Raw genomic sequence first — 12342 nt, 5'->3', positions numbered from 1 at the left:
TTATTGTGTGATAAAACATAAGTGAATACACTAAATGACATTTTAAAGGACTCCTAGAAAAACACTTAAGACACTCTAAACTTAAATTAAAGCTGGTAGATAATATGAAGACTTAAGAAGCTTGAGAAATTTGTTTTTCACAGTAAAATACTTAATAACAAAGTAAAGTATTGCTCAAATATTGTAGATTTATTGAATATTTTCAAATTTCAAAAATATAGATAAGGGCGAACTTTAGAGAATTAGTAGGTTGCTGTAGAAAACTTATTACAACATAATTAAGTGATAACTGAAATAAATGTATCTTGTAAACACATTTTTAGTATAAAAAAGGAATGATTTACACTCCACAAAACAACAGTGAAACGTTTATTGATGAGTCCTAGACCCATTTATTAAATCTAGTGTTAAAATTACAATGATATAATATGTCTAAACTAAGAAATTGAGTAATTTATTTTACAGACAGTTTCAATTTTGTGTACTTTTCTTTTGAGGAGGGTAATGATGATTTGAAATTTCTGCAGCGCAATAAGCGGGAGTAAATTTAATAGAAAGGCAGGTGTGGTGTACATATTTGAACAAATACATCCTGTCTTGAAATACTGCACTTTTTCATTATAACCAGCAGAGACAATTCGACTGTGTTTTTTCCTATCCGTTATATTGAAAGGAATGTCCAAGGCGAAGCCCATTCCCGATCAAAAGGCCCCGCGAGGGGTGAATGCGCGCTGATGGCAATCTAAAGAGAACTACCAGTTGTTATAAAACACACCCACAGTCCAATTAATGGCATTCCTGTCTTTCTCGTTTCATGTGCCCCATCAGGAGCAGCACCGTCAGCAGAGACTCGCCGCGTAGATGCCCAGAAGTGCGCTTGCGGGCAGGGAATTTCGCGGGGTTGAGCAGTGACTGAACGAATGTTGAATCTCTCGATGGTGTGGCTGTGGAAATCCTTGAAGTAATCGGCGAAGAAGCCAAGTGATTGCATATATTGTAAAGTGAAAAGCGAGTAAGTGGTGCGAGAGTGATTTTCTGCACTGATTTTCATACACTCTAGCAGTGTGTGGCAATTGAGTTGTTGCATTTTTCGTATCAATTGTGTGCTGTGTGTTAAATTGTTATGCAACAATCCTCGCTGTGAGCAGAAGTGGAAATATACAATCTCAGCAAGTATTCCCAGCAACAGTGCACTGCAAGGAAGAAGGCTGGAGGACATTCTCGCCCAGGCACAGCCGGGGAGAATCATGTAATTCCCCAATCATCGCCGCAAATCCAGCAGGAGACCGAAGTCGAAGACTAAACTTACGTCACGCGTTGTGTTAATGTGAAAGTTAAGCGCACAAGAGAGTTGGCGCTTTTAGTAATATACCATCCACACCGAGAGCCGATCTACTGGCCAACAGTCCTCAGCTGAATCGCGTAAGTCCAAACCATCAATGAAAACGGAATTAACCCACATTTACCAATGACCATCTCAATCGACCTCACGTCAATCATCAGGGCATCTCTCACCGCGCGCCATTGCCACCGAATTTTCACTTTTTCTCCTCAATCAATTCCTCCTGGCTTCGATCACCAACGAGCACTTGGAGTACCTATTTCGAAAAATTTTCCTTTGATTGCGGGCGCCGCGTGTCCAAAGGATTGTGCAACACTTAACATAATGGAGTCCAAGAAGTGAAACTGTTCTTATGTTGCGGAACAAATTTTCATCATTACCGCAGTACGAACAATGATTAAACCTTTTAACCTGCTCTAGACCTTCCTCAATATCTCAACGCTTCAATTTCATGAAATCTCTGCATGGAAATTTGATTCGACTCTCACTCCAGCCGAATGTTGCTCATTTCAGTTCATCTTCAATGAAAACTAGTGGCATTCTCTTTGCAAAAACTGTGACATCGGTTGGCTTGTGGCAGAAGATGATTTTGAGACTGTGAAAAATGTTAAACTCAGCTATGTGAACTAGCTATTTATTCAGCTTAAATAAAGTGACCAAAGTTAGAGTAAATCTAATGGCTAAAATTTCTAGGATGACTTTATAAAGAAGAATATTCATGTTTCCAACGATGAAAGCAAAATTGATGATTTTTAACAAATTAAGAATAATCATCGAGTTAATTAGGAAGTTTCCACTGAACGGCTTTCGTTCGCTTTTTCTGCTTATTTTACCAATATCCGAACTAAAAACATTTAATAAAGAATCCATCTCCCTTTTATGAGAAGAAGGCGGGATTTCCAGTTGGGCGTGGTTTCGCAGTTATTGTGGCACGTATTGCAATTTCGGTGCCGCTATCAATTTAACATTGCTGTTTAAAATTCGCGGCAAAGTATAGGATTATTTCCACCTCGTCAGGAAACTTTCAAGTCTTAAATGACAACAAAATTTCTACACTTAAAACTCTCATTGAAAGTTTTCCCCCATCAACAAAGTCAATCACACTTCGATCGGTGGACGCGATTTGGCTGTGTGTCTCTTGTGAACGAACAGCTCATTGAGCACGCGAGAGTGGCCACGAAAATCTGCAGTCTCGTGATAAAAAATACTAATTTATGACACGCGAAGTCACTGAATTAAAATTGAAAATGAAAATCAACACAAATCAACAAAATTTGAGTGCGATTAATTAAAATCTCAGTGAGTTTTTTTCCTTCAACTTCTCTTTATTATGATTTATTCAGTGACCATTGTTGAAGCAGAGCGTCTCATTGAAATTTCAGTTTGAGGTACACTCAAAATATCTTTTCACTTTTTATAGTCGCTTTTCCACCTGCCCCTCCGACTCACTCTCGCCTCATAAATATGTTTGGTGCCTCTTTATGCTATAATTTCAGCTCCATTTTCGTCATCATTAGTATATTTCACTTTAATGTCACTTTGTGGGGGAAAAAGACACCTAAACATGGTTTTTATCTCAAACCGTAAGCGAAAAGGTTAAGTTATTCTAATGATTTTCCGACCACACTTGTAAAAAAGTCAATATTCAATTTATAGTTTTGTGACATTTGTAACTGTTGAATAATATTAATTTCTATACACCGAATATTCTCAAGAGAAGCCGCGCTTCTCGAAGACACACAAATTTCATTTTTTCAATGAGTTTGCAAATGAAGACGGGAAAAAAATCTCATCAAATATTAAATCATCACACTTTTCAATCGTGTGCGCATTGTGAAATTGCCAAGGAGTTTTGCCTGGGAATTGCCGAAGAAAAAAGTCAACAAGTCGCTAGTTAAATGATATTCCTAGCATCAAACCCGTTTTGCCAGTGACTTTATTGATAATTAATTGACCACAACTCGACATTGATCACAGAGTTCTGTGGAAAAATTGGAGGAATTTTCTTGAAATAGCTCACGGTTTCTCGCTTCAACTCCCGTCGAGCTCTTTTTGAGAATTGCTAAAGTGATTGTCTGGCAATTCCTCCTTTACCAACAAGTGCAATGACTCGCGTGCAGTGCCTCTTTTGGCGTTGTGCCGAGAAAATGGTGTGTGGAACAACAGAAAAGAGAAGTATAAACTGAAACGGAGGCAAAAAGGCCAACATGAAAGTCTCTCCGTGCATGTTTCAAAAGACGCCATCAAACAATGGAAAATTGACTTCATTTGGAAGCAATTAATCACAATAAATTGTAGAGGTAAAGAAGCGAGAAAAGTCCCTTTTTCCAATCTTTGTGCCACGTGAGAGGCAAAATCACGACTGTAATTATGCAAATATTGCATCCAATACGCCATCGCGCAATTTTTATCACTTCTTTATACATCATTTGACACCTTTTCCCACCAAAACATTGCTCAACTGTACCAAAAAAAGCTCATCGAAAGTCAAAGCAAAGACATACTTAACTGTACCCAAATTAATTGCCCTAAAAGTGAAGTATGCAATTAAGAGAAGAAACCACCACTAAAATATCACTCACAGAGCTGAATTCATTGGAAACTTGGAAATTCACTCACGCAAAAGACACACACTGTGCGTCGAAATTATGGTGGAGTGGAAAAGCTCTTGAGATGCAATTAAATTTTATCCAATAAGGCCTATAAATTGTCTAATTAATCTCTCTCAATGTGATATTTTAAAATACTCTCTGGCAATTAAGAGTGGCTTTTGCCAGTGTACAACTGTTGAATTCCATCTGTAATGCGAGAAGTAGTGTTTGGCAATTTAATTGCTGGAATAATGTAATAATGCACTTAATCTTTTTCACAGATTTTGTAAATTGAGTCCATTCTCTTGAATTCACCTTACAATTAAGAAGCTAATTTAATAGAGAGGGCGTGGGTGAGAAAAGATAGCTTATAATGCGACTTAATGCAACCTTAATACACTGTTTTTTTTCAGTCACATATGTAAGGGTATGAGAATCCAGAGAAAAGTGCGTAAATAAAAAAGTTTGCAGTTGTTTTAAAGAAATCATCCTAAAAGTTTACATAGATTCTTGTCACTAATCAAGTGTTCTTCTAAAAAATCGTAAAATGAATCTTGTCATTTGCCTCTGGATGTTGAGCTTTTTGTATTTTAAGCGTGATTTTGTAATATCATATGACGACTTCTGTTTTTCTCTTGCCTTTTCATATTACATCATTTTTACATGTAAATCATAGAAAATCTTTCATGACATAAGCCAGAGATTTTCTCGAGATTCTCAAGTACGCAATTTGACAAATATTATATTTAATCCTCAAAATACGACGCTAATTAGAGGAGAAACACATTTCCTGATAGTAATCCTCTACATTATTGAGGCTTAAGTCGCACACTTCTAGATCAAGCTTATCCCTTGATGAATCAGACAATTTGCAGGTGTTGTCTTGTGCCTCACAATTTCCATTGCAAAGGTGTGACTCGGTGTTATGAATATGCTTGACGAATGGGTTTGGTGTCAATTTATAAGCTTTGCTTTGGGTTTGCTTTTATTAAAGATGAATTATGGCTGTACAGTAGTTCAGAGAGGCTTTTCTTCTTTTTACAGCTTTCCATTTAGCACTCTTAAACTTAATCTTCACTCGAAAAGCAGTATAATGGGACTGCATCTCTTGCTGGCATGATTTTTTTCCATCTAATTTGCATCTACATATCTCGATTGATCTTTTGGGAAGTGCTTATGAAATGCCTTACCACATGTCTCGGCTGATATGCCGTGGGTGTTCGCGTGAGCAACGTGACACCGGGATGGTATTTGAGTGGTCAATTTGACAAACAGATGAAAGCCAAAGCAAACATTTCACACTCTTTGGTATTTTCCTTCCACGCACAGCTTATTTAATGTCTCTCTTTTTAATGTCCATGCCAGTCGCGAAGGGAACACAGCTGGAATTTAAATTGCAACTCCTCAAACGATTCCGCGAGAGTGCAATTTTTCAGGGTGCAAGTTTTTGCCACATAGATTCTTATGTGAAAGTTTGACTTGCAAATCATATACCAGAAATTGTTGGAATAGGAAATGTGTGTGTCTCTGTCTTTTTGTGGCGCTGAAAAAGGCCAATTAAAGTGTCTAAGGTCACCAGGAAATTTCACACTGGTTCTTTTGTGGAGCACAAAATTGGCCATGGAGGCAATTTCTTTATTTCCTGGATCCCTTGTGACCTTCCTGCCGGTCATGCTTTGGGCCAATTGGCGTCAGCGAAAGTGACATTCTGTGGCAATTGCCGAAGCCTTAGAGTCGCGTGCAAATTACCTAACAATTTAACACCCAAAGAGTTTTGAATAACGCAATCATGTCGCTAAATGCTGGTCAAAATTTCATCATATCCCTTCTATAAAAATCCACAGTGCCGCAGGTGAAAAGAGACACACTTTTTTGGGTGGCACAAGAGAGATGTGCCGCTCATTAGGGAGACTATAAAAAAGTCATTCAAGTTCAACACAAGAAAAAAGCGAGGAATAAAGATAGGCAAAAAATAGATGTCATTCGGACAAATATTTGAGATGGGCAAATTATCATTTTTCACTCTTTGACTTGGTGTGTTATGTCATCGCTTAGGAGAGAAAAAATTCACTGATGGGTTTACGCGGTTTACATTTCAATCGACTGGCGATAGCTTAATTGATATCGCTTTCAAAATATCACCACAAAACCGCGCGATTGCATCAGAGATTCTCAAATTTTTGCTTAATAAAAAATTTCACCTGCAACTAAGGAGAGTTCTTGGTGAAAGTTTTCCACACAACTTCTATTGTCTTGCCCTCAAGGCACAATATCAGTTTTAATTCTTCCAGCATATTTATCTAAAATTTCCCATATTTTTAATCTCTCTAGCAATGTCTTTGTCTGAGGTAATAATTTCCCCCACGTGCGACTGAATGGCTGAGAAACTCTCAAGTTCTCTTGGCATATGCTTTTTTTTTATTTTAATGCTGGTAATTCACGACAGAAACATAACTTCCTGTTTAGCAGGCAAAGAAGTGATAAATCCTCGCTCAAGTGAAAGAATTCCCTTTCAATCGAAATGGTAAAATTGCATTTTGAAAGTTAAACTAGACGAAGTGTAAATGGTACAAGAAGTTGATCAATTAATATGAAAACGTCTCTCACGAAAAGCTCTCGCGCTCTCGATTTTATACTGCACCTGAAGATGTGATTGCGCAATTTAACCTACAAATCACTCTTGATTCCGACTGAGAAGTGATAGTGAAAAAAACACCACCAATATATGTGGCATATTTTGACAAGCAAAAGCCACGATTTCGTCTGTGAAGTCAAGCAAACTATGTCTCAAAGTGTATGGTTTCCCAATCCTCTCGGAAGGCATAATTGCGCACGATTCTGCTGACAAGGATGTGTATGCACACAATGCAGTCCTCTTGTTTATTGACCTTTCACCCAACGGAGTCGTGTGGCGTCGCCATCATCAAAGCTCAGGGCGAAAGCAACAAGTGTAATTTTACAAAGTGCTTTTGCAAGTGTTCCTGAATAAATTGAGGATATGTCAGAGAAGATGTTGGCGAAAAATTGCACGCGAGACCGTCGATTGTCGTCACATTGTACGATCGTCTGCGTGTTACACTTTCACTTTTAACGCTTGAGCAGAATTGATACGGGAATTAATAATTTTTTCGTCTGCTCTCTCACTCTCTCACCATCAAATCGAGGCAATCAACTTTGGCTTGAGCCATTTTCTTATACTATGCTTTACTTTTTGCTCTCTTCGCATATTCAACTCTTGTTACTTGTTGCAATTCAATGCTTTTTTCAGATTGCTGTTTCTCTCTCTGGTTTAAATTTATTGCACACACACTTCTCTTCTGGCTTATCCTGTTTCCCACCATTGCATTCCGTCACGGCTTCTGTGCACAAAAATCCACTTGTCAATACATTGCCAAAGTTTTGGCATCTTCCCGTACATAAATTTTTTGTGTCATGGACTCACGAAAATCTTTTTCGGCGCTAAACGCACTTACACCGCAATTATCGCCATTCAGGTCATAATGCGCAGCACGAAGAATGAGCGATTGTCTCACGGATTTTTCTCACAATTATTTCACGCAAATTGATAAATCTCCGCTCGCGCGCGCGCTTCCTCTCCATACAAAACTGCACAAGTATCCATACTAATTTGTATCTGGATTCCTACTAATTGAGCATCACTGTTTTCTCACAGGTGCCTTCGGAGAGTTTGAGAAGAGATGGAGAGACTGTTGCGATGGCTGCTGATGCTGACGATCTTGGCGGCTTTCCTGGCCATTCACACGGATGCAGTGAAGGCAACGTCCCTCATCTTCGGCAAGACATCAACCACCAGCACAGAAGCTCCACTTGAGGAGGATCCCAGCGCCAGTGGTGACGAAGGAGTAAGTATAGCTAAGTGTTTCAGCTGGCATTTAGTGCTTCTCTTGCGTCAGAGCAATTAGCAGAAGAATATGCAGTTGAAGTACCAGGAAATTTAACAGCTTTTCTGGAAAATAAGCAGTCTTGAACTTGCAAGAACAAGTTACTTCGCCTTTAAATGTCTCAACACAGCTTCTTTTAACATTTCCTCTTACTTCGACACCAGGATATAACAAGATTTTCAGCTTAATATGCCTAGAATCGTGAGAAAACAGAAACCATATTTAAACCAGTATTGTAATTGGGAGATGTAAAATTTTTAGAAGACTTCATCACGATTCAAGAGTTTTTTTTAAACTTTAAAATTTTGATACTGAAATTATTTTACTTCAATCTACTTTAATGTTGTCTAACTAAATTTTCCCCACATTAGACTGATCCTTTTCCAGAGATAAGGTTCCGTTCTATTTTTTATCGCCTTTGAAGAAAGATTTTGCCCCAAAATGTATTAATAAAATTGTTACCTGTGTTTTATAAGTATTTTGACCCACTTCTGTGATTTCCCTTGAATGCTGACTATCTTTCACTCAAAACCGATACTATGATCAATAAACATCTAGGTCTCCATTAATAGATTTATCGTGAACCTGCAGAAGAAAACCCCATAATTCATCCGAGTACCATTAAAGTGGGAAATGATTTGGCTTGAAATCTTTGTTGTCTGTGCCCAGAGTCGTGACATTCATGCTCTTCTGACGTCGTGACTCTCTGCAAATATGAAAAGAGGCCGCGGAAGGGCTCTTATGTATTCATCCGGCGAAATATGCGTCGGTGACAGAGTGACTCGCGGGCCTCTTTTTGCTGATATACAACATACACCGTCCAAAGCGTACTTGTGGGGCAGGAAACAAGAAGCGGTTGTATGGAGAATGTCGAGTGTCTCTGCCACTTGAAATTATGATTAAATAAATGCGCGTGGAAATATTGTTTGCATAACTTAACTGTTACCAAACCATATCGACAGCGAAAATGGTGAAGTGATTTATCGCCCATTGAGCACGAATTCACCATTCAATGTTCAGTTTAATTTTATAATTTCTGGCCGCTGCACTTCCACACACACTTCAGGAGGTTGTGACGTGAGATTGAGGATCTTCAACCGAAGGCAGAGACGTTCTTGCGACACGGAAGTGGATGAGAAATTTATAAGGAGGAAATTATGATGATTCCGCTCAGAAGACGAAATATTACGGCACTCGAGTAAATTGCATAGTAAATTGAATTTCCTGGACTTTGCGCGCAATGTTGCTTTTTCTAAAGGAACAACCCTGATTTTATTAACATTCTCCGAGCGCTTTAATTCCCGTGCTTAATTCAATTATTCCTCCTTGAGAGGCAAGTGTGCGAAGATGGAAATTTTGCACATCTTTGGAGAAAGTGCAAGACTAGAATATCAAAATACACAAAAGTAAAATTACTATTATTATATATATAACTCAAAATCTATACATAAGCAAAACATAGTACACTAGCAAGTAACATTATTCCGTTCAATGAAACAAGTAATTTCATAATGAAGGAAAATTTCTCGAAGTGAATATCAATCAAAGCAATACTTTTCTCCATTTTCTCAGGCTACGGAAAAGTCGGATAACAACTCTTCGTCAAAGGCCACATTGACAGGAATTCCACAAATCGACTACATTTGGGATCCCAATTTACCGCGCGAGCTCAACGGCTATAATCTCTCAAACTATCCCTTCCTGGTCTCCGTTCCTGACCTGGAGGACATTGACTTCAAATGCGACGGCCTTCATGATGGTTTCTATGCGTCCGTGAAGTACGATTGTCAGGTGAGCCATTACAAATTTTACACTCTCTGTGCGATCAAAATTCAATCAAATCAACCGTGAATACAAAAAAACTTCCCTATAATTAATGCAAAATATTGAGTAAGAGCTGAAACATAATTGAAGTCAATTTTTCCACTTAACATAAGGGCGAATTGGGAAACGTGCTTATAAAGAAGTTTCACTTGATGGAATTCAATACAACACCATTATAGCACGCGATTTAGTTGAAACGTTGAGAGATGAAATCGTTGCAAAACAGAAAAAGATGCTCCCATTGTAATGTCCATCCATTTCAGCTGTATCATCACTGTCTCTTTGGGATTCGCTACGATTTCCTGTGTGCCAACTTCACCGCTTTCGACCAAAAAACCTTCATCTGCCACTTTGTCTCTGAGGTGGATTGCAAGAACTCGCCCAAGTACTTCCATAGAAACGATGCTCTCTATGAAGCAGCAACAACAACCACACAGAAACCCTCAACGACGACCACCACCACAACCGCCGCTCCTCCTCCACAGCCAACCTTGGCAGCGCCTATGAGACCCAGGCCAGGCAGACCCTACAGAAGACCCTACCGAAGACGACGTCCTCAGGTTGACTACTACTATGAGGACGAGGATTACGAGGATGACTATTACGAGGAGAGAATTCATCGACGAAGGAAGCAAAGGCCACGTCCGAGGAGACCCGAATACGATGACTACGAAGATGGGGATCGGTGAGTTAGCTGTTAAATGAAGAGATTGAGACAAATATTTAACCCATTCTGATTTTTAGATACGATCCTCGCCCACCTTACAATTCAGAGAGAAGCCGCGGCAAAGTTGAAGATGATGACTACGAGTATGACAGAAGATTTGAACGCCCTCGTTATCGTCCGCGACACGAAGACACTCGTCGTCCTGCCTATGATGATCGCCGTGGATATTCCGAACGACGCAATCCTGACGAAAGACGCTACAGACCTGAAGATCGACGATATCCAGAAGAAGAACCTAGTCGAAGACCTATGCAAGATCGTCGGAAACCACTAGAGCGACGTCCCGAGGGACCGAAACAACTACGTCGTGAAGAAGAGGAGGAGAAGATCATCAAAAGACCCATTCAAGAGGAACCCGCAAAGACAGCTGAGGAGACAGGAAAGATCCGACCAAGTGGTGGAAGTGGCAGCAATCCTCTTCTCTTTGCACCGCGAACACCTCCTAAAATACGCCGACCTGTGCCCATAAATGAACGAGAAAAGTATCAATACAGCACAACGACGAGCACAAAACCACCAGCAGTTCAACCTCCTTCGGAGGAGTACTACGACGATGAGTATGAAGATGAACCTCCAGCGGAAACTATGCCTCCGGCTAAGATCCCAAAAGAGGAGACAACCGAAAAACGCTTCCAGCCACCACCACCAGCAATCCCTGAAAGAGTGGAGAGCAGACGACCAGAACGACCAGAACCAATTCGGGAGAAGGAGCAAGCAGTTCAGCAACAAAGAAGACCACAAGAGTACGAGTACTATGGAGATGAGTATGACGAGCGACCGAAGAGCACATTTAAGAAACCTGGAGTGGTTCTGAGAACAACTTCAACTACAACTCCAGCACCACCTCCACCAACTCGCCAGCCAATCAAACTACCGGAGGAGCAGGAAGAATCTGAAGAAGAGAGGCCTAGATTCACCTCAGACAGATTTAGTAGTCGTATTCCTTCTGGGAGCTTTTCTTTCGGCACTCTGCGTCAGAGGGGCAAAGAAGAAGCGCCTGAACAAATAGAGACCCCGTTCCGATCCACCCACAGGCCAGTGCAACCACTGCAGCATACAGTTGAAGAGATTCCTGAGGAACCGCAGTACCATCAAGAGGACACTTATGAGGAGAGGCCTAGACATCCGCCACCACAACAACATCCCATCCAGGAAGATCCCAGCGGTCGAGAACCACCACGCCCCATGGTGAGAGTGGTGAAGAGACCTTTCTTGCCCAGTCGTGGCGGAAATCCAGTCCTGCCCCGCGGACTTCAGCCTGTTGGCATTAACTCCAAAGAGGTCGTCACGGAGAGTAGCATTCCCGTGGACTTGGGCTCCACGGTGTCTGGCGTGCGCATGCTGGAACACAGTCCGCCGGTGCTGAGGTATCCGCAGGAGTACCACCAACCCCCGCCTGCCCCACACACACCCCAGAAGTTCGCCTACAGCGGCCCCCGGACAACGCAAGCGCCCCAGGTTGATGTGCCCAAGAGTACCCTCGAGGAGATCTACAACAGCGACTATGACGTCACCCTGAATGACGCCCTCAACCCAACACTGAAGCCCATTGCGCCTAGTCGTGCCCCCGCCCTGGGATTCTCCATCTCGGCCCCGGCCAAGCTGCTGGAGCGCAGCCGGTACAGCCTGCCCTACACTGCCGCCGGAGATGTGCATTACTCACAGTCGCAGCTCAGGCCCGCCGTTCAGCTGCCGACCGCCATCCGGCGCCACGCGCCGCCCTACGCCGACCAACGACCACCCGTGCCCCTCTACGAGCTGGACTACTGAGGGGCTGACCTGTGCGCGCGCGACCTAGCATTAAGGCTTGTACATAATTTAACTCAAAAACAACACAAGTTATACTCAATAACACTCCAATGGTGATAACTATGTAACGATAGAGATGATTAAATGATGGATGTGCGTTACATTTCTAACAAATACTAAATTTGTTGGTTTTTGGCGTCTTTTTTT

General features: G+C 41.1%; 1 protein-coding gene across 1 annotated transcript; it reads left to right on the top strand.

Moving 5' to 3' along the window:
- Positions 1 to 911: 911 nt before the first annotated feature.
- Positions 912 to 12280, top strand: LOC132260402 (uncharacterized). Its single transcript, XM_059758474.1, has 5 exons — positions 912 to 1422; positions 7607 to 7796; positions 9408 to 9626; positions 9923 to 10344; positions 10404 to 12280. The coding sequence occupies exons 2-5, from the start codon at positions 7632 to 7634 to the stop codon at positions 12154 to 12156; spliced, it is 2559 nt and encodes an 852-aa protein (XP_059614457.1). The 5' UTR covers positions 912 to 1422; positions 7607 to 7631; the 3' UTR covers positions 12157 to 12280.
- The last annotated feature ends 62 nt before the right edge of the window (positions 12281 to 12342 follow it).

Source organism: Phlebotomus argentipes, unplaced genomic scaffold, assembly GCF_947086385.1.
Source record: "Phlebotomus argentipes unplaced genomic scaffold, Phlebotomus argentipes genome assembly scaffold_18, whole genome shotgun sequence".
NCBI lineage: Eukaryota > Metazoa > Arthropoda > Insecta > Diptera > Psychodidae > Phlebotomus > Phlebotomus argentipes.
This window is presented reverse-complemented; position numbering and strand designations above follow the sequence as displayed.

Excerpts from the sequence above, each read along its gene's own strand:
- LOC132260402 (XM_059758474.1), top strand. The coding sequence starts at position 7,632 with ATGGAGAGACTGTTGCGATGGCTGCTGATGCTGACGATCTTGGCGGCT. Across the intron at positions 7,797-9,407 it reads GCGCCAGTGGTGACGAAGGA|GCTACGGAAAAGTCGGATAA; the intron begins GTAAGTATAGCT and ends CCATTTTCTCAG. Across the intron at positions 9,627-9,922 it reads CCGTGAAGTACGATTGTCAG|CTGTATCATCACTGTCTCTT; the intron begins GTGAGCCATTAC and ends CATCCATTTCAG.